We start from the raw sequence: 18,825 nt of genomic DNA on the forward strand, positions 1-18,825 counted from the left end.
ATTTTTCATAGCATCCTTTTAAACTTTTTATATGTGTTTACTATTATATATATTACTAAGTAGTAGTACATATATATACTTTAGAGAAATATTTTTAAATGCCTGACTGCCATTTGATGTCCAGAAGATATGCACATGTTCCTTTAGAAAATTCACTTTTTCTACATGAGCAATCTCAAGTTATTTTCTTTCCAGCAGCCAAGAAAATCTTAAAAAGATATTACAGGCATACACCACCATGCCCAGAAAATATATTTGAAATTTTTTTTTTAATGATTTAAAGAAAATTAAATTAAAAAAAAGATAGTGTTACAGCTCTTTCAGAATTTGTCTAGCAGGTTTTCGGGTCCTCACCAGAAGACTCCCTGAAATAATTTATTATTACAACAAAAATAAAATAAATTAAAAATTAAAAAAAAAAAGATAAAGTAGTCGGGCAGGCACAGTGGTGTGTCCCCATAGTACCAACTATTCAGGACGCTGAAGTGGGAGGATCACTTGTGCCCAGGTGTTCGAGTCTAGCCTGGGCAACATAGCAAAACCTCATCTCAAAAAAAAAAAAAAAAAAAAGATGAAGTGAAAACCTGTTTTCAAATAAAATCTTATAAAATTATAAAGATCCATGTACTCCCAATATAATTTTTATAACATAACAAAGTTGAACTATTATAAGGGAGAAAAAGAGTGGCATAGATGAGCAGAGTTTTAATATCACAGAAGTAGGCCAACCATCTCATTTTATGAATAAAAAACCAAAGCCCAAAGAGCTAAAGTACTAGTTCAAGATTTACATATAGATAGGCGAATTTAAAACAAAGTAATGTTGCTATTCCTCCATATCACAGTGAAATTAATTTTGCAAGTAAAAAGTGTTAGAAAGGTCACATATAAATGTTATCTATAGAGAAGTTTTGATATAAATCAAAAAATAATTCCAAAAAACCTTTTCTTTCAGATTTAAAGAATCCAGTGAAAAGCATATGTGTTCATTTTTTTTTCAGTTATTTCTTATATTTAGGTGGCTCATTTCTTCTAAATAGCTCAAATGAGTAATATGCTACTTTATATTTCAAATTATATGTTTATACATTTATTTATTACCAATTTACTTTACTACAAAGTAGGTCCACAAGGACAAGGGCTTTCCTTTATTCAAGGCATGTCCTCTATATCTAAATCAACGCCAGGCTTATAGTAAATGCTCAATAAATAGTTGTGGAATGAATTAATAAATTAAAAATGCATTATATAAATGATAAATTAAGATCCCTCTACCTTTAAAATCTCATATTACCTGAAAATTTTACATAAATTAGAAATGTCCTTTCTGAACACATTTATCCATAATAAAGTCTGTTTTCAATCAACCTATTTCTAAAAGTCCTTGATTTGTTTTAGTTTTCAATTCAAGCAAAATTTCAAATTTACCATTTTGTTCACAATAGTCAATTAAAAAGTCCTGAAATGGCTGTTTTGACAAGACTCACATCTGTTCCACATTTTACATTTTCCCACATACTTTACCACCATATTCCACAGTTACAAACACATGCCAGTTTTATGTTTGTTTATAAAGACTTGGAAAAGTTAAATACTTATACTCCTAAAGCAAGTTCTCACCTTCTAGGAAAGAAAGCAAAAATACTTTCATTAATATGTAACAATCTTCCATTCTCTGATTTTCCCACCAATGAAAGATTCTGATACACCTTACCCCACTTATTCCAGTACCTGATAAGGTACTAGGATGTTATTAAGAAGGAGGTCAAAGGGACAAAGGCCGGGCACAGTGGCTCACGCCTGTAATCCCAGCGCTTTGGGAGGCTGAGGCAAGAGATCACTTGAGCCCAGGAGTTCAAGACCAGCCTGCGCAGTGCGGCAAGACCCCCATCTCTACGAAAAAAAAAAAAAAATTAGCTGGGTGCACTGCCACGCACCTGTAGTCCCAGCTACTCAGGAGGCTGAGACAGGAGGATCACGTGAGCTCAGGAGTTTGAGGTTGCAGTGAGCTATGATCAGGCCACTGTACTCCAGCCTGGGTGACAGAGCAAGACCCTGTCTCTTTAAAAAAAAAAAGAGAGAAAAATGGCACAGAGTCAGAAAGAAGTTCCAAAGTCTACCAAGGATATTGAGGAAAGACCACTCAACACTCTTAATGGAGTAATGTTCCTAAAAAGATGCATCATATGTATGTGTTAAGGCCACTGAATCTTCCTCATAGAATTTCTTATCCCAAATTCCACCCCCCAAAAAAGCCCAAAGCAGAAATTCTAGTTCCAAATCTCCCCAAAAAGGAGTCCAAAGCAGAAATATGTTAGAGTGTGTGTGTGTGTGTGTGTGTGTGTGTGTGTGAATAAAGGGAACATAGCTTAATGCAATAAACTTCAAAAGCTGTCAATCAAAGGGGGAGAAAAGAAGACTCTAGAGCGGAACAAAGAGGTACAACACTGCTCAGCTCAAACTCCATCCTGCTTCAAGAAGTCATTTGGGTGAGTCAAAAAATACACTGAAAATTCTCACTAACACAGCTGCAAATCAAACTCCTGACACAGAAAAAGTCTTTAGATAATAATTAAATGCAGCTGAAAAAGATAAAGGTGCTAGAAGGAAATTTGAAAATATGAGAAGCAGACAATCCAACATAAGAATAATTGGTATCCCTGAAAACTAACAAATGGGACATAAGCTATATTCAAAGATACAACACAAGAGAATTTCCCTGAAATGAAAAATTGAATCTGCAGATCAAAAGAGCACGTCAGAAATGTTCTCGATCATGTCTGTGGTGTGGTGATGGTTACACAGGTATATATGCTGTCGAAACTTAATGAACTATATATTTGAAACAGACATTTTATTACACATAAATCATATCCCAATAAAGCTGATTTTTAAAAAGAACACATCCAATTCCAGGAAATTCTAATCTAAAATAACACCAAAAAATACCTTAATTAAAACTATTGAACTTTGTGGATAAAAATAGAAATTTTCAGGCAATCAGACAGAAAAAGCAAGTCACTTACAAGGAGGGGAAAAAAAATCAGGCTGGCCTCAGACTTCTCCACAGCAACATTCAATGCCAGAAGATAACAGGACAACGTCTACCAAGTTCTAAGGGAAAAAAAGTGTAACCCAAGAACATAAACCCATCCAAGATGTAGTTCAAGTATAAAGGCAAAAAGCCAGACATTCTCAAACATAAAAGGACTAAAATAAATAAATTATAGTGCTCATGGGCCCCTTTGTCAAAAAAAAAAAAGTTAACAAAATGCAGCCAATCTAAAATTAACAACAACAACAACAACAATAACAACAAAACTTAGGAATGGAAAAAACATGGTAAAAGGACTGATGGTGAACACTGAATACATGTGAACAATATAAAAATAAGGGAGGAGATAAAAAAAATTAAAAGTGCTTATATCCTTATCTTTCAAATAAGGAAGTCAACAGATAAGATTTCTAATCAAATATGGGCTAAAAAAAGATATTAACTTAATATTTTTTGTCTTTTTAATCCTTAAAGCAATCTTTTATAAAATATTATCTTGTGGTAAAGAAAAAGATTTACTTGAAGTTTAACAATTGCTTCAAGTAAATCCAAGTTAAAATATTAATACTTTTATAAAAAGCAACTAATAGTATAATCTCACTTTTAAAAATTATTTCCATCAACCTACCTACCTACTTATCCTTCTATATGTTTATACATACACATACATACACATACATACACACACACACACACACACACACACAGATGTCTGAATAAAGTTTTTCCTAAACTATAAATACGCTTATTTCTAGATGGAAAAATTTGAGGTAATTTCTTTACTTTTACCTTCCTAATTCTGTACACTGCTTAAATTGTTTATAATGAAACCGTATCATTGTATCCTCAATTAAGTAATTTTTTAAAAAGAAAATTGAAGCAAATATGCTGAGACACTAACAGTATGTTAATTCTGCTAGTATGAAGTAGATTTTTTTGTACTTTTCTATGCTTTTAAGATTTCTGCAAAAGTAAAAAAGAAAAACATAAGATAGCATATAAAACATACTCCCATTTTTGTTAAAAAACATAAATAATAAAAATACATTTACATATGTAAAGAAAAAGTTCAAGACAATATGTCCCAAAATGGTAATAGTAATTACCACTTAGTTGTGTTGGTGGATCTGGGTGATTTTAATTATTTTCCTTACTTTACTGATTTTGTTAAAAATAAGTATAAATTACATATTTCTTTACAAGACAAAAAATTTTCCTATTAAGGGAGATTCCACATAGAGTACAGGTCTTTACATGATGCTCACCAGCCTTCTTTCCCCACATGTTTAATCTTAACATCTAAAGAATCTATCTTAGACAAAGTCAAATTCTAGGTACTTGCCACATTGAGGTAATGTTCTGTTTTGTAGGCAAAAGAAAGAATTAATTTTCAATTTATGTAACTATCTATCTACATGAACAGGTTTTTCTCTTAAAATGTTATATGCTAACTGAGTATGGTGGCACATGCTTGTAGTCTCAGCTACTTGAGAGGCTGAGTGGGAAGATCTCTTGAGCTCAAGTTCAGCCTGGGCAACATGGCAAGACCCCTTCAAAAAAAAAAGTTGTACACTAATCCAAGATAGAGCTCCTTTCCTTTTCTTCACATATTCTGAAAATATACATACTGTTATATCCCCTTCTACTGAATAAAGCATCAGTTATCAAATGCAGATCTGCCATATGCATATCACTTAGCCTCTATCTGTAAAATAAGGAAGTCTGATTATGTAAAAACATACATGTGGGCATATGTGCATTTTTCTAGAGGAAAAAAGCTGTGGTTTTCATCACCTTTTAAAAGGAATCTGAGATCTCCACACTCCAAAAAAGGCTAAGAAGCAATGAATTAGATAATTACTTTCAGTGCTAAAATTCTCTAATTACATGCAAATATTTGCCATTTATAAAATAACTGGCATATTTCAGCTCATAAATTTTTATGCAATTAGGCTTTCCCTAGATGCATGACAAGACAGAAGAACTGCAATACCTTGAACAAAAATGAGAAAGTCAGAAGAGGGAAAAGATGAGAAATAAGAATAAGGTTCTAGATACAGTATTTGATGCAAGACATTAAAAGAATATCAGCAGAAAGTAGAAAATCTGGAACTCAGTTTAGCAAATATTTAATCAGGACTTTTTCAGCATATAGTACTTGCCCTCAAGAAGTTCACAATCTCATAGAGAAGATAAGACAACCATAACACAAGGTACAATGAATTAAGTGCCATAGAGGTTCAAATGAGGAAGAGATCAAAGTCATGAGAATTCAGAAAAAGTTTTTATAAAGTTGCCCGCACTAGTAACAAAATAGCCAGATTCGGCCAGTGACAGGGGAGAATAAAAGGAAAAGGAGGAGTTCAAGTTAAGGAAATGGCAAACACAGAGTAACATAAAGGATGAGGGATGAAAAGAAATAAAAATATCTCTTAAGTTTTGAGCTTGAGAGAACAGGTATCACAAAGACTGGGAGTTACGGGGAAGCCAGCCCAGCGAGCAGGATCGTACAACCTTGGCAGAAGGGATTCCACAGCACCTCTCCACTTTTGACAGGTGAGAATTCTGGATGTCAGTTAGGGAGGTATTTTAAAATGTCCTTTCAAAACAGGCAGCCACCCTCATGGCTAGTCCAGAAATAATAGCAAAATATAAAATATCTACCTCATAATTTTTACCTATCCCCTAAATCTAGCTATGGGTCATTTTGAACCCCCTTATTCCCTCTCCTCACTCCCAAGTGCAAGTTTTCTAGCTCTGAAACATAATAGGAAACAAAGGAAATAACATTATAATAGTGTCTCTCTCCATCACCTAAACTGCCAATAATAAAGAAAATTAAGTCCTATGTTATATTAACCAGGCTAAAAAAGAAATCCTAAGATCCCAAGTGCCTGCCACTCTCTCCCTACTTCATCCAACTCTACCTCACCCGTTACTCAGTACCTCATCGTCAATGTGTAAATGCTTCTTTGCACTGTTCTAGACTGCTACAATAAATATTATTAAGTTCAAAATGGATCACTAGTAGCTCGCCCTTGGAATCAGAAGAGAAAGTAAAATTTAAAAATCCTTCAGTAATGGCTCTACTCACACCCAGTCACACATCTTCACCATTCATACATATAAGCCAATACAGAAAGTCACATACACTGGAAATTAAGGCTGAAAACAGGTTGAAGTCATGCTGGAAACATAATGAATACCAGGTTATTAAGCCGGCATTTTAATTAGTTGGCAGTAGGGAATGGCTGAAAGTATCCAATAGAGGACTGATATAATCAGAGCTGTGCTTTTGGAAAATTATGCTTTCCACTGCAGGTAGGATGGTAAATTAAATCAGAAAAATGATTTAGCAGGCTATGTAAACAACTCAGGAAAGCAAATTGAGAATCCCAACTCTAGCGATGAGTGAAAAGAGAAAAAGAAGAATGAACGATCTTGACAAGATAAACGTAACAGAAGACCTGCAGGAGTTGCCACTTGCTTGGATTGAATGATCTGAGATGACATGACGCACAGACCAGAAAGCCCAGTGAGGAGACCTAGGAGGTCTAGAGCACAGGAGTGAGACTGAACTAGGGACAGCTCTCAGGAGTTGTCCACAGAAATGACAGGTGAATCCTAGGAGCCAACCTCTCCAAAACAGAGAATTCTAAGAAAACAGCAAGCTAAGGATGAAACCTTAAGAAACAATCATTTAAGCAGGGACAAAGGAGCGGAGGAGAGGGAGGTCTGGCAACAGCCTCAGAGAAAGAATAGTCAGGCGAACCAGATAATTAAATATTATCTCAGAGGACAGCATTTTAAGGACACTATCATTTGTATCACAAAAATCAAAACACAAATAGAAAAAAGTCATGATATTTGAGAAGCAGATCACTAGCAACCCCAGATTTCAGGAAGTTAAATAAGAGGCAATAACAGATACAGAACATTATTTTCAATGTGGTAGCAAGAATGAAATTATTTACATAGAAAAAAACACATATATTTAGTCGATGGTTAATAACAAAGCAACCATAATGTGCTTTGAATTTATCAGTTACAAAATAAATTATAAAAGCATTAGTGGATCAAATCTCCAAAAAATAGTAAGAACCTTAAATATCCAATAATGATCCTAAGAATTCCCTTGACGATGTAAAAATCTAAAATAGAGATCTGTACTTCAATATAGAGAGTAAGGGCCTAATATCACCACAAAAGATCCAAAAAAGCACATGGTCTATGGTTCTTTATTGATACATATATTCTAAAACAGTTTTTTGTTAGTGTAAGGATAAGAATCACCTACTCAACAAAAACCATAATGCACATAAAATATAAAGACATTTAAATGCTAATTCCAATCAAACTCCAAATAGGAGGCTAAGGTTAACTTCCCTTTAGTTTTACAAGATAAATTTCATAATAGAACAGTTTTACAAACTCATTCAACAATATTTATTATGATCAAATATCAAAACAAGAGTTTGCATTTGCTCCTGGAATTCACAAAAGAACAGGATCATTCTTGAAAAGCAGACTAATGCATGGCTAGTTAAAAGCAAAACAATCCACTGTGTTTAGTCTTAGATATATCTGGATATATATGATTTCTAGAAATTATGTGGCAATGGAAAATTAGGTGTGATTTCTGGGGCTACTATCAAGAAACTACAGTCCTCGGGCCAGGAGCAGTGGCGGCTCATGCCTGTTATCCTAGCACTTTGGGAGGCCTGGGCAGCAGGATTACTTGAGGCTGGGAATTTAAGACCAGCCTGAGCAACATGGCGAGAACCTGTCTCTACAAAAAAAAAAAAAAAAAAAAAACAGAAAGAAAGAAAGAAAAATTAGCTAGGTGTGGTGTTATGTGCCTGTAGCCCCAGCTACTCTAGCCCAGGCAACAGGGCAAAATTCTGTCTCAAAAAAAAAAGAAAAGAAAAGAAAAGAAAGAAAGAAAGAAAGAAAAAGAAACTACAGTCTTCATTTCAAAAAAATTCCCATCAATATTTTTATTTTGCAGGGACAGAACACAGCCCACTATTAACAATACTAAGAGGGACACCTAAGGCTCGTTAAAAAGTGAATGTGAAAAAGCTTCAAGCAAAAATCACTTTTCTCAAGAGATGCTAGTTCTCTAAATGTTCTGTTACATGATCTGGTTGTTGGTTACAAAGATGAGGTCAGTTTGTAAAATTCATTGACCTAAGCACTTAAGAGCTGTGTACTCTCCTATACACATATGATTATTCAATAAAAAGTTTTCAAAAAATCAGTCAAATTTTCTACTCTAGTGAGGAATTACCTGTTGTCATAGATCCATAACATGGCAATATTAACAAGCCATCTAGGGTGGTATCTTGAACATCGTAATCATAATCGACAGACTCTGCCATCTGAAAAAGTAACTCACAACTTTTTTCGATTTCAAACTGGCCTGAAATGGGAGAGGGAAAAAAATTTCAGCAACTGAACAGCAAAATTAATTTAAGAATAAAAAAGTCAAGACTAAAATTAGTTTTGCCTAAGAGTTATTTTAAATCTCATTTGATCTGAAGAAGATGAACACATAAATTATACCAAATTTCAATAATAAAATTCAAAGTAGAACAAACAATAGTTCTGAAGGAATTTAAATCTCTAAAGGAATAAAAGTGTTCATCATCTTCTAGACTTTCATCTTGTTAACACAATTATTTCAGAAGACTCACTAAATTGTTAACATAGGGTCAGCTAATCCAGAAGCCATTGCATTTGGGTATATTTCAAAATACTTAAGCAACCTCCAAAAGGCAAAGAGATTATTACAATGTCTTACTTCTGACCTCAGTACAAGGTAGAGTAGAAGGTAAGAAAGGAAGTGACTCATTCCTCTTAGTAGAGTGCTGCTACTTGAAAAGTTACACCATTAGTCTGGGATTTAACTTTTACTTTTGACCTCCACAGAAAGCCACAGGCTTATTGTCTATGATACATGGATTTCACACCTTATGTACTGCTATCACATAGTACCATTCCACCATTCAAAGAAGAAAAAAGCTGGTGGGATGTCCTCTGAAATAATGAAATTAATCATTCAGACTCAAGTCTGTTTAGTCAGGTTATAGCTCCATATAAGATAGACTAATAAAAATAATACTTAACCACTTAATTTCTTTCTTCTAAAAGGTCAGTATATTTACAAATATTTACTAACGAGCCTGACATTTGATACATCTTTTATCTAAAGCTAGTCAGATAAACATAAAAAGCTAGGGCAGTAGTTAAGAAGGATCCAGATTTCCCAAAAGAGGTAGCACTCTCTCTGGGTGCCACATTCCTCATTTATAAATAGTAAACATTTTTAAACCAGATACTGAATGCTTACCAGTTAGAAAAACCAAGATGTCTCCAGCCATTTCATTCAAATGGATATCCATGGTTACTTTCACGATCTAAAGCAAGAAACACAAGCATAATATGCTCTCAAAATTGTCATTTCCCCTACCACCACCTCCTCTTATTCCACAGAAAAATTAAATTTGGTTCACAAAATTCCTAGGACCCGTAAGGGCTGTCATTAAAATGGTAGGGAACAAATGAATTATTAAACTACCCAATTAACTAGAATCATAGATATCAAAAAAGATATAAAAAAGGTGTCAAGTAATACCGCTTGAATATATGCAGTATTTTCTCTGTCTCGTGGGCCAATCAAATTGCAGAATTTCTCTCTGACTGGATAAAGCCTTCCAGGTATATCAAATATTGGACAATTTCCAAAGAACGCAGACAGTTTGGCTAATTCCATAGTGGCTGACATTACCACCACCTTTAAATGCTCCTTCCTGTTAGGAGACTTCTCCTGAAATAGTTTCTTCAATAAACCAAATAAGATATCCTGAAAGAAAAGTAATTTTCTGATAAGTCACACGTGTACCTAACAGCAAGCCTATTTTAAATATATTGCTATTCTAACGAAGGAACTCCTATTTTAACAGATTAAAATATTAATACAAGTAAGAGGAGGCAATTCACTATACAGTAAAAAGCTACCCCAGACAAGTAAACTACTTACTTAAAAAAAAAAAACAAACAAACACAATATTAATACTCACTGTAGTTAGAGTTCTCTCGTGGGCTTCATCTAAAATAATAACACTGAATTTGGTAAGATTTGGATCTCCCAGAATATGTTTCAGTAAACATCCATCAGTCATGTATTTGATTGCTGTCTCCTAACGTTCAAAGAGCAGAGTATATCAACTTAAAGTATCACAAAAATTTGCCACTACTTTCCCAACTAAATTTTTCCCCAAAATGTAAAGACATTAAGTGATCAAACTAATCTGACTAAAGAATACATAAAATAGTCTAACAAGGATGGTAAGTTATGAAACGTGTGATCTATAGAGACAGGAATGAAGAACAAAGGTGGGGCCGGACATGGTGGTTCATGCCTGTAATCCTAGTACTCTGGGAGGCCAAGGCAGGAGGATCACTTGAGGTCAGGAGTTCAAGACCAGCCTGAGCAAGAGCGAGACCCCCATCTCTACTAAAAATGGAAAGAAATTAGCTAGACAACTAAAAATATAAAAAATTAGCTAGGTGTGGTGGCACACACCTGTAGTCCTAGCTACTCGGGTGGCTGAAGCAGGAGGGAGGCTGAGGCAAGAGGATCACTTGAGCCCAGGAATTTGAGGTTGCTGTGAACTAAGCTGATGCCTAGCTCTAGCCCAGGCAATAGAGCAAGACTCTGTCTCAAAAAAACAAACAAACAAACACAAAGGTGGGTATTTTTGAATAAAACAACAAAAGTCATAAGGAAATACAATAAGGTCAGCAAAGGTGGCAAGAAAATGCAATGGCTTCAGGTGAGCAAGCTGTGGGAAACAACATCTCCTTGCTTTGGCCACTATTTTAGAGGATTCCAGGGAAAAAGGTAAAGCAAATGGCACTTCCCACTCAATCTCTCCTCTTCCCTACCCATTGTCCTATTAAAAAAACAGTGTCACTCGACTAGCATTAAAACAAGGTAAGAAAAACATCCAAAGACTAGGAGTAACAGCAATGATATACATAAAACAAGGGAATTAAAAAAAGAGAGAGAAAATCCCAGCAGGAACCACTAGAAAGGCAAAGACAGTATTTTGGGGAGTCACTTTGTGCTGCGTGGGATGGCCATTTCTATTAGCGAACATATATAAACCAGGGATTGTTTTGTATTTGGCACAGGATTAAGAAATCCTGTAACTATTCACTATTAAAAAGAAAACAATTTTAAATTTGTTGGTGCTGTGTGTATAGAAGATGCTTAATACTTAATACCTAACTTTGAAAATTAAGTTGTCAGTTTTCCATTGGCTTCAAGAATACAAAGACACAACATGGATGAACCCTGAAAACATGCTAAGTGAAATAAGCAAGACACAAAGTATAAAATAGTACCTAGAATAGGCAAATTTGTAGCGACAGAAAGTAGAATACAGACTACCAGAGGCTGGGGGGAGGGGAAATGAGAAGTTTAATCTATTGTTTAATAGATATAGTTTCTGTTTGGGATAACGAAAACTTCCAAAAATACACAGTGTTACACAACACTGTATATGTACTTAATGCCACTGAATTGTACACCTAAAAATAGTTAAAATGGTCGATTTCGTTATGTATATTTTACTACAATAAAAATTTTTTTTAAATACAAATGTAACTAACCTACATGTCAAGGATTCTTACAGCTAAAAAACATAAAAAGAGAGAATTCTAAGAAAAATAAATATAACTGTCACTCATAAACTAAGGAGGGAGAAAACGGGATGAGCTAAAGCATTAACAACAGGCAACAAAAATAAATTCTAAGGCTTTGTTTCTTTAAAATACATATGGAATTTTAAAGTTAAAAATTTTTTAGAACTTCTTCCACTCTTTCTGTTAAGTTATTAGTACTTAAATGAATACCAACAAAACTTTTGTACCTTAGAACTGCAATCATCAAAACGAACTTGGTATCCTACTTTGGATCCCAAAGTGCATTTCATTTCTTCGGCCACCCTCTGAGCAACTGATATGGCAGCTACTTTTCGTGGCTGAGTCACACCAATCATACCATGTTGTGAAAACCCTATCAAAACCAGAGGTAAAAAACACAACAATGTTAACAATTGTTTCTTCCTACAAGAGCTAAATTGTTTCTGGACAATCAATACAAACCGCTTGAATGTTTCCAAAAGAAAACCCTGCACATTAGCAACATACTGTATTGCTTTTGCACCACAGAAATTTAAATATTAATTAAAACTAAAAATGCATATTATTAACCATTTGAAATATGTACTGTTTAATTAGGGTTGAGGTTTTGTTTTTGTTTTTTTCTTTTGAGACAGACAGATCTCGATCTGTTGTTCTCCCACCTCAGACTCCAAAGTAGCTGGGAGCATAGGCTCGAACCACCTGTACCCAGCATTTTCTTTCGTTCAATTTCTGTCTAAAGATTTACTCTAAAGAGTAAACCCTGAGTTTTAAAACTTAGAAATCCAAGAAATTCCATGCACTTCCTAAAATAAATTTACCTTTGCCACAGAAGTAAAACTGGATTTAAATATGCCACCTTTCATAGATTCTATGGGCATTTTATACCATTTTAATAGCTCTGAAAATGGAGATGCATCTTACAATTGATGGCACTGTTTCATTCTTTTGGGTTTTTTTGTTTTTTTTTTTTTTGAGACAGAGTCTCGCTTTGTTGCCTAGGCTACAGTGAGTGCCGTGGCGTCAGCCTAGCTCACAGCAACCTCAAACTCCTGGGCTCAAACGACCCTCCTGCCTCAGCCTCCCGAGTAGCTGGGACTACAGGCACGAGCCACCATGCCCGGCTAATTTTTTGTTTCTAATTTTAGTTGACTGGCTAATTTTTTCTATTTTTAGCAGAGACGGAGTCTCGCTCTTGCTCAGGCTGGTCTCAAACTCCTGACCTCAAGCGATCCTCCTGCCTTGGCCTCCCAGAGTGCTAGGATTACAGGCGTGAGCCACCACGCCCGGCCACTTTTTCATTCTTTATAGTACAGTAGTCCCTCTTAACCATAGTTTTGCTTTATAAGGTTTCAGTTACCCACAGTTAACCTTGGACCAAAAACACTATGGTATTTTGAAAGAGAGAGAGACAGAGACAGAAAGAAACCAAATTCACATAACTTTTACTATAGTATAGTGTTATAATTGTTCTTTGATTCTGTTTTTGATCTACAAGTCAGTGTCCTATCTATTTTATTATTGTTGTTGTTAATCTCTTACTGTACCTAATTTATAAACTTTATCACAGGTATGTATAATATGTATAGGAAAAAACAGTACATATAGGATTCAGTATTATTGGCATTATCAGGCATCCACTGGGGGTCTTAGAACATATTCCTCAAGGATAAGGGGGGACTACTATATATAAAATAGTGGTCTTAACAGATGGCATCTTAGATTTGAAGCATTAGAATATGTTAATATAAGAAATGTCTGTTATTTTCTAATATAATTTTGCTCTTTACCAACTTTATGACAGAAAGTTTTGTCATACTGAAGAGAAAGACACTTGTCAAAATACAAAATTACAACAAATTTAGCTTAAAGATCTTAATTGGCTTTTATTTGTGATTCTATTATGGGGCAACAACTCATTCCATAAAATAGAATGAGTATTCCAATGCCCGAGCAGAGGACGTTCGTTTTATAGACAGAAAACGGCTGAGGGAAGCAGAAACAGAAAACAAAAAGCAGATCGGCCATTTCATAGTTATACTACTTTTCTTATAAAGGTAAAAGCAGGTGGGGGGGTGCTTTTTTATCATGCCTTCTAAAACTGGTCTGTTTGGGGATTTGGCCATTATCTCTCTCTCTCCTGATTTCTCAGAAGGTCAGATGAACAGCTTCATTTCTCATCATGGTGGGGTGGAACTTCAACATGAGTAACTCCATTTTGGATTGATTTGTTGGGCTAATGCAGGAGCTCAGTCCAAACCAACAGCCTCCAAAAAATTTTATTTAACATGCTTTAAGAGTACTTTGTTAGCTAGCTTGTTGCTGGCAGAATCAGGGAATAAATATTTACCTGATAATGCTCTGGAGAAAAAAACCAAGAAGTATTAATACTAATGTCAGCAACAGGTATCAACATATTCCTCATCATTCAAAATTACTTCCATATCCAATGGTTAACAGTCTACTACAACACAACCTTCCTCTATAAAAGAGAATTAACATCTAGATGTCATGCTCCTATTTGGGTCTGTTAAGATAATTAAAAATGGAAAAATTTGCCATCTCAGCTAATTCCTGAATCTGAAATAAGGCCATAAAGAAGCAAGAGAGACATAGGGAGGGTGTGCCTAGAGAAGTGAGACTGTAAAACAAATAGTGGGCATTTATGCAGTACAGAAGTCCTATTAGTCTTCAAGAAGATGATAGATTTTTTAAATACCCCCAATATTACCCCAGAATAAAATTACCTGCTTCATACAGATATTTTGGGAGTTGAGTTGTTTTACCACTTCCTGTATTTCCAGTAACAATAAGGAATGAATTGTCCCTCACAGCTTGGATAAGCTTTTTTCTTTGTTTCTGAATAGGAAAAGTTGGAGTAGTTCCTCCCTCCTGTGATGTGCATCCTTTCTCTTCTGTAATAATAGAAAAACAACTGTGCAATTAAAAGACCTCTAAAGATACCCCTGACTCAATTTATCAGAACTGAAAACAGAAAGGCAATAGAATCTTAGGGTTGGAAAGGATTAATCCATGACTTCTCAGTTAAATTTCCTGTGTACAATTCATAAGGAAGAGTTTATAAGCCCAGAACAACTTTTTGATGAAATTGAACAACTTGAGCATTTGTTAAGGCATAACTCAAAGTACTTTTCAAAGTCGGCATAGCGCAAGGCAATGTATATACATGCATACTTACACAGAAGCACAAAACCCAATTTTATTAAACAATAGACCAAAAACTGGAACACAGCAGAAAATTCTCAGCTGGATTAGAAGCCACCTGTGTTTGCTTCTGATTCATGGTTCAAGTTAGGTCCCTGTTCAGAGTGACTGATATCCCAGAAGGCCAAGTGGTGGGTAACCATGGAAACTGGCTCCTGGAAACTGGCTCCCTTCATACAGTACCCAAAGGCAGGCTGGCGGCCCGACGAAGGAGGGGGGAGGATGAATGGGTAGAGAACAAAGGCTTTATGAGTCTGTTTAAGAGCAGAACGCATTTCGGCGTTGGGGTTCACTTTTTTGCCCCCCAGCGAGGTTTTCACCCAACTTGGGTCTGGGACCGCCCCCCTCTAAGCCAAAGTGCTCATTGGACGCAAAGTTCGCCGCTGGCTTGGAGGGCCAAGAGAACGCCGCGGCCTCCTCCCCACTCTTCTCTACCAGCCAAAGGCATACTTTCAACCCCCCAAACCCCCATGCCATAACTCCCACTGGCTTCCGTAGCGTCCCGCGGACCGCACCTCTATCAGCGATGGAAACAGCCGAGGGCCGCTCTTCCTGGAGGTCTCTTGACCGCTCACCCTCCTCCTGCCGCCTTGGCGCCCTGCCCGCGACGGCGGGAAACCGGGACATAGACCTGGCCCCGAGCGGAGGTGAGCACGTCCACCGATCTGAAGAGATGGGAGGGGAAAGGCGAGGACGCGCCCTGATGACGTAGAGGTGTTTACTTCCGCGCGTGCGACTCGAAGTGAGGGGAGGGGCAGCTGCTCCTTGACGTGGCGCTAGGCGGCTGGAAAGCTCCGAGACCGTGCGACCTGACCGGGAGCCAAGTCCCCTCCCACAGGAGTTTCCCCCCAACTGCCACGTGTGCTCCGCCTCCGGCTGCTAAGCCATCCCGGAGGGTCCGAAGGCCCCCTGCAGTTTCTCCTCTTGAGTGCCAAAGGACGCAGCGACACCCCTTTTCTCTGCCACAGTGGTCACTATACAACCTGTTCTGCATTCACACCTCTGGATGTGACTGACTCTTTGCCGGGAACTGGAACCATCCCAGAGTGTTCAACAACTCATTTTCACCATTCCTGTGTTCAAGGCACATAGCTCCTAAGTTGCGGAACCGAACTTTTACTTTAGTAGTTTCCAAACTACTGAACAGGTCCCCAACGCTGTTCATTTCTTTCACAGGACCCTGCATTTTAATTTATTTGCATGTTTCTCCAACCCTCAACTAGACAATAAAGCCCCAGAAGAGCCAGAACTTGAGAACACCTCTGTACACCCAGCACCCAGTACAGTGATTAGACTTGGGCTATCAATTGTTGAACTTGCTGCATGGATGAATGAATAATTGATCTAAGAAATTAAGCTCACTTTTAATAGATGTGCATGTTTTGGAAACCACAATAGCTGAAAAGTTCAACAGATACACGTTTGAGGTGGGATGACTTTTTCAGAAGAGGTACTTTGTGGGCAGTTCTTTCTGTTACAGAACCTGCCAATTTTGTAAATAGTGTCAACTGTAACAAAATCAATGCAATGTGAAGATTGTTTCTTGGACGTTTCAACCGTGCCTGCTGTTAGAATTAACCAACGCTTACTACCAAAGAAGACAACTCAAACTATCACTTTACTAATCAACTGAAGGCCCCTACTGTCTGACGGGGCTTCAAAAGATGTAGCTATCATAAGGTTGTTTGACTCCAAGATTTTTCTGTGCTCATTAAAATGACTTATACCAATTCCTTTTAAATGGAACTGATCAGTAATGCCTAAAATGCAAGTTTATCAGATTTTGAATGGTATCAAATGAGACAGAACTTTCTAACAACTTTGTATCTCAAAACCTGGATATTACAGGAATAGATCTGGTAATAGGAGACCATCCCAGGTTTCTCTTGTCTATTAGGGAAATCTCCCAACCTCCTGGATTAGGTTAGAAATTCAAAATATTACAGATCAGAAAAACAAACAAAGCAAAAATATACTTGTAGTACAGGCAAGATATTGGTGACCTCAGTAAGTATTGCAGTACAGGGCAGCTATATCAGTGAAATAATATAGTCACTTTCTAAGAAAATGAACAGAATCGTTTCAGACCAATGATGGTTACCTTTTACTGAGCACCTATTGGTCAAATGTTTAATATACAGTTGATCCTTGAACAACACGGGTTTGAACTGCACAGGTCCACTTATACCCAGATTTTCTTCTGCCTCTGCTACCCCTGAGATGACAAGACCAAACCCTCCTCTTCCTTCTCCTTAGCCTTCAACATTAAGATGAATAGGATGAAGACCTATATGATGGTCCACTTCCAGTTAATGAGTTGGAAGTATATTTTCTTTTCCTTATGAATTTCTTAATAACATTTTTTTTCTCTAGGTTACATTATTGTGAGAATACAGTATATAATATATATACCATAAAAAAATCGCTAATCGACTGTGTATGTGATCAGTGTAGCTTCCAGTCAACAGTTAACTATTAGTAAACTCTTAGGGAGTCAAGACTTCCCTTAGGGATTTTTGACTTCAGGGGAGGGGCTTACCCCTACCCTAGTGTTGTTCAAGGATCAGCTGTAAATTATTTTCTTTATTCCTCACAAAAACTCAGAGAGGTAGGTGGATTACTATCCTAATTTTCATATTTTAGAATCAAGGTTCAGCAAGTTGCCCATGGTGACAAAACAAAGAGCTAAGAGGGCCAGGATTCAAAGCCACACTAATAACCCCTACACTGTACTGGGAGATGGAATTATCTTGATCTTGGTGCCAAAATAATGTATTTTCTTCCAATTCTTGTAAATCACATAGAACTGGCCCCATTCTTATATGGGAACCACCCAACGAGAGTATCTAGAATAAAACCTGCAAGCCAAGAATGAAGAGAATTAAAAGTGAAAAACTCAAATACTGTTTAACATTGTTCATTTTATAACCAAGGACATTTAAAACATGTTACCATTAATACTCATGTGCTTGGGGCTATCCCAAATTGGAAGATCAACAATTATTTCCTGCCCAGTGAATTCACAAATTACAATGACAAATGAGACACAAATACAGAGTAAAAATAGAAAACACATCAGTTGAGTCTGGGAAGAAAAGTCAACGTCCCCAACAACATGGAATCTATTTCTTGTTATCTTTCGGTTATAAGAAAAACCTGAAAGAAAAGATATTTAAAGAAGTGTGAGAAGTACAAATTGCACCATGCTGCTATTGCTTCATATGCAGTCTTTCAAAACATTCTTGAATCCAAGCAATCTGTTTTGGAGCATCCAAAAGAGACAGGAAGGAGGCTCAACATCTAAGAGCTACAGAAACGGACTAGAATATTTAAGTCATCTTCAGGAAAGAAAGGAAAGTATAGGACCACTGTCATGATGGTTAAAAGGAATAGGTGATGCAAAAAGGAAAATTATCAAAGATATTATTAATACAATAATAAATTTTAAAATGCTAGACAAATGGTGAGATGGGGAAACCGAATAATAACAGAATCTAATTGGTCACAGAGAATGAGCAATGGTAGCAAAGTACATGCATTTTTAAAAAACTCCCTCATTTGACCAAAACAAGAGTTGTTTTGGTAAAAAGGAGCAGACTGAAGCCAGATTGTGGATGAGAAGAGAATTAAAGAGTAAACTGAAAATGTATTTAATGCATTAAGAGATGTCAGGTTACAATCAACTAAGGTTAATGAAAGGGAGAGAAATGAATAGCTGGAAAAATATGCTGCTACTGCAGTGTTTATGTGATGATTAAGAAAAGATTTGGTCCATGAAATTATGGGGGTAATAGAAGAGGCATTTAAGAGAATTGAAACAGGTACTGAGAATA

The 18,825-nt window shown here is 36.4% G+C and overlaps 1 protein-coding gene and 1 non-coding gene across 3 annotated transcripts in view; one reads left to right on the plus strand and one right to left on the minus strand.

Annotated features, from left to right (window-relative positions):
- DHX40 (DEAH-box helicase 40) overlaps positions 1-15,679 on the minus strand; it is a 42,113-nt gene extending 26,434 nt beyond the window's left edge. The window contains exons 1-7 of one of the 2 annotated variants that reach the window (XM_069481101.1): positions 15,508-15,679; positions 14,515-14,682; positions 11,995-12,140; positions 10,138-10,257; positions 9,693-9,920; positions 9,408-9,474; positions 8,346-8,477 (exon numbers count right to left, since the gene is read on the minus strand). In XM_069481101.1, coding sequence (XP_069337202.1) covers positions 8,346-8,477; positions 9,408-9,474; positions 9,693-9,920; positions 10,138-10,257; positions 11,995-12,140; positions 14,515-14,682; positions 15,508-15,619 — 973 coding nt within the window. In that variant the 5' untranslated portion in view covers positions 15,620-15,679. The remainder of the gene's footprint in view (positions 1-8,345; positions 8,478-9,407; positions 9,475-9,692; positions 9,921-10,137; positions 10,258-11,994; positions 12,141-14,514; positions 14,683-15,507) is intronic. The other variant, XM_069481102.1, reaches the window with a different exon arrangement.
- LOC138392745 (U7 small nuclear RNA) lies at positions 305-366 on the plus strand. The gene has a single exon (XR_011235023.1). It is a non-coding gene; the product is annotated as a U7 small nuclear RNA (small nuclear RNA).
- Positions 15,680-18,825: the final 3,146 nt, after the last annotated feature.

The sequence above is a fragment of the Eulemur rufifrons genome, chromosome 9 (genome assembly GCF_041146395.1).
Source record: "Eulemur rufifrons isolate Redbay chromosome 9, OSU_ERuf_1, whole genome shotgun sequence".
In the NCBI taxonomy this organism is placed as follows: domain Eukaryota; kingdom Metazoa; phylum Chordata; class Mammalia; order Primates; family Lemuridae; genus Eulemur; species Eulemur rufifrons.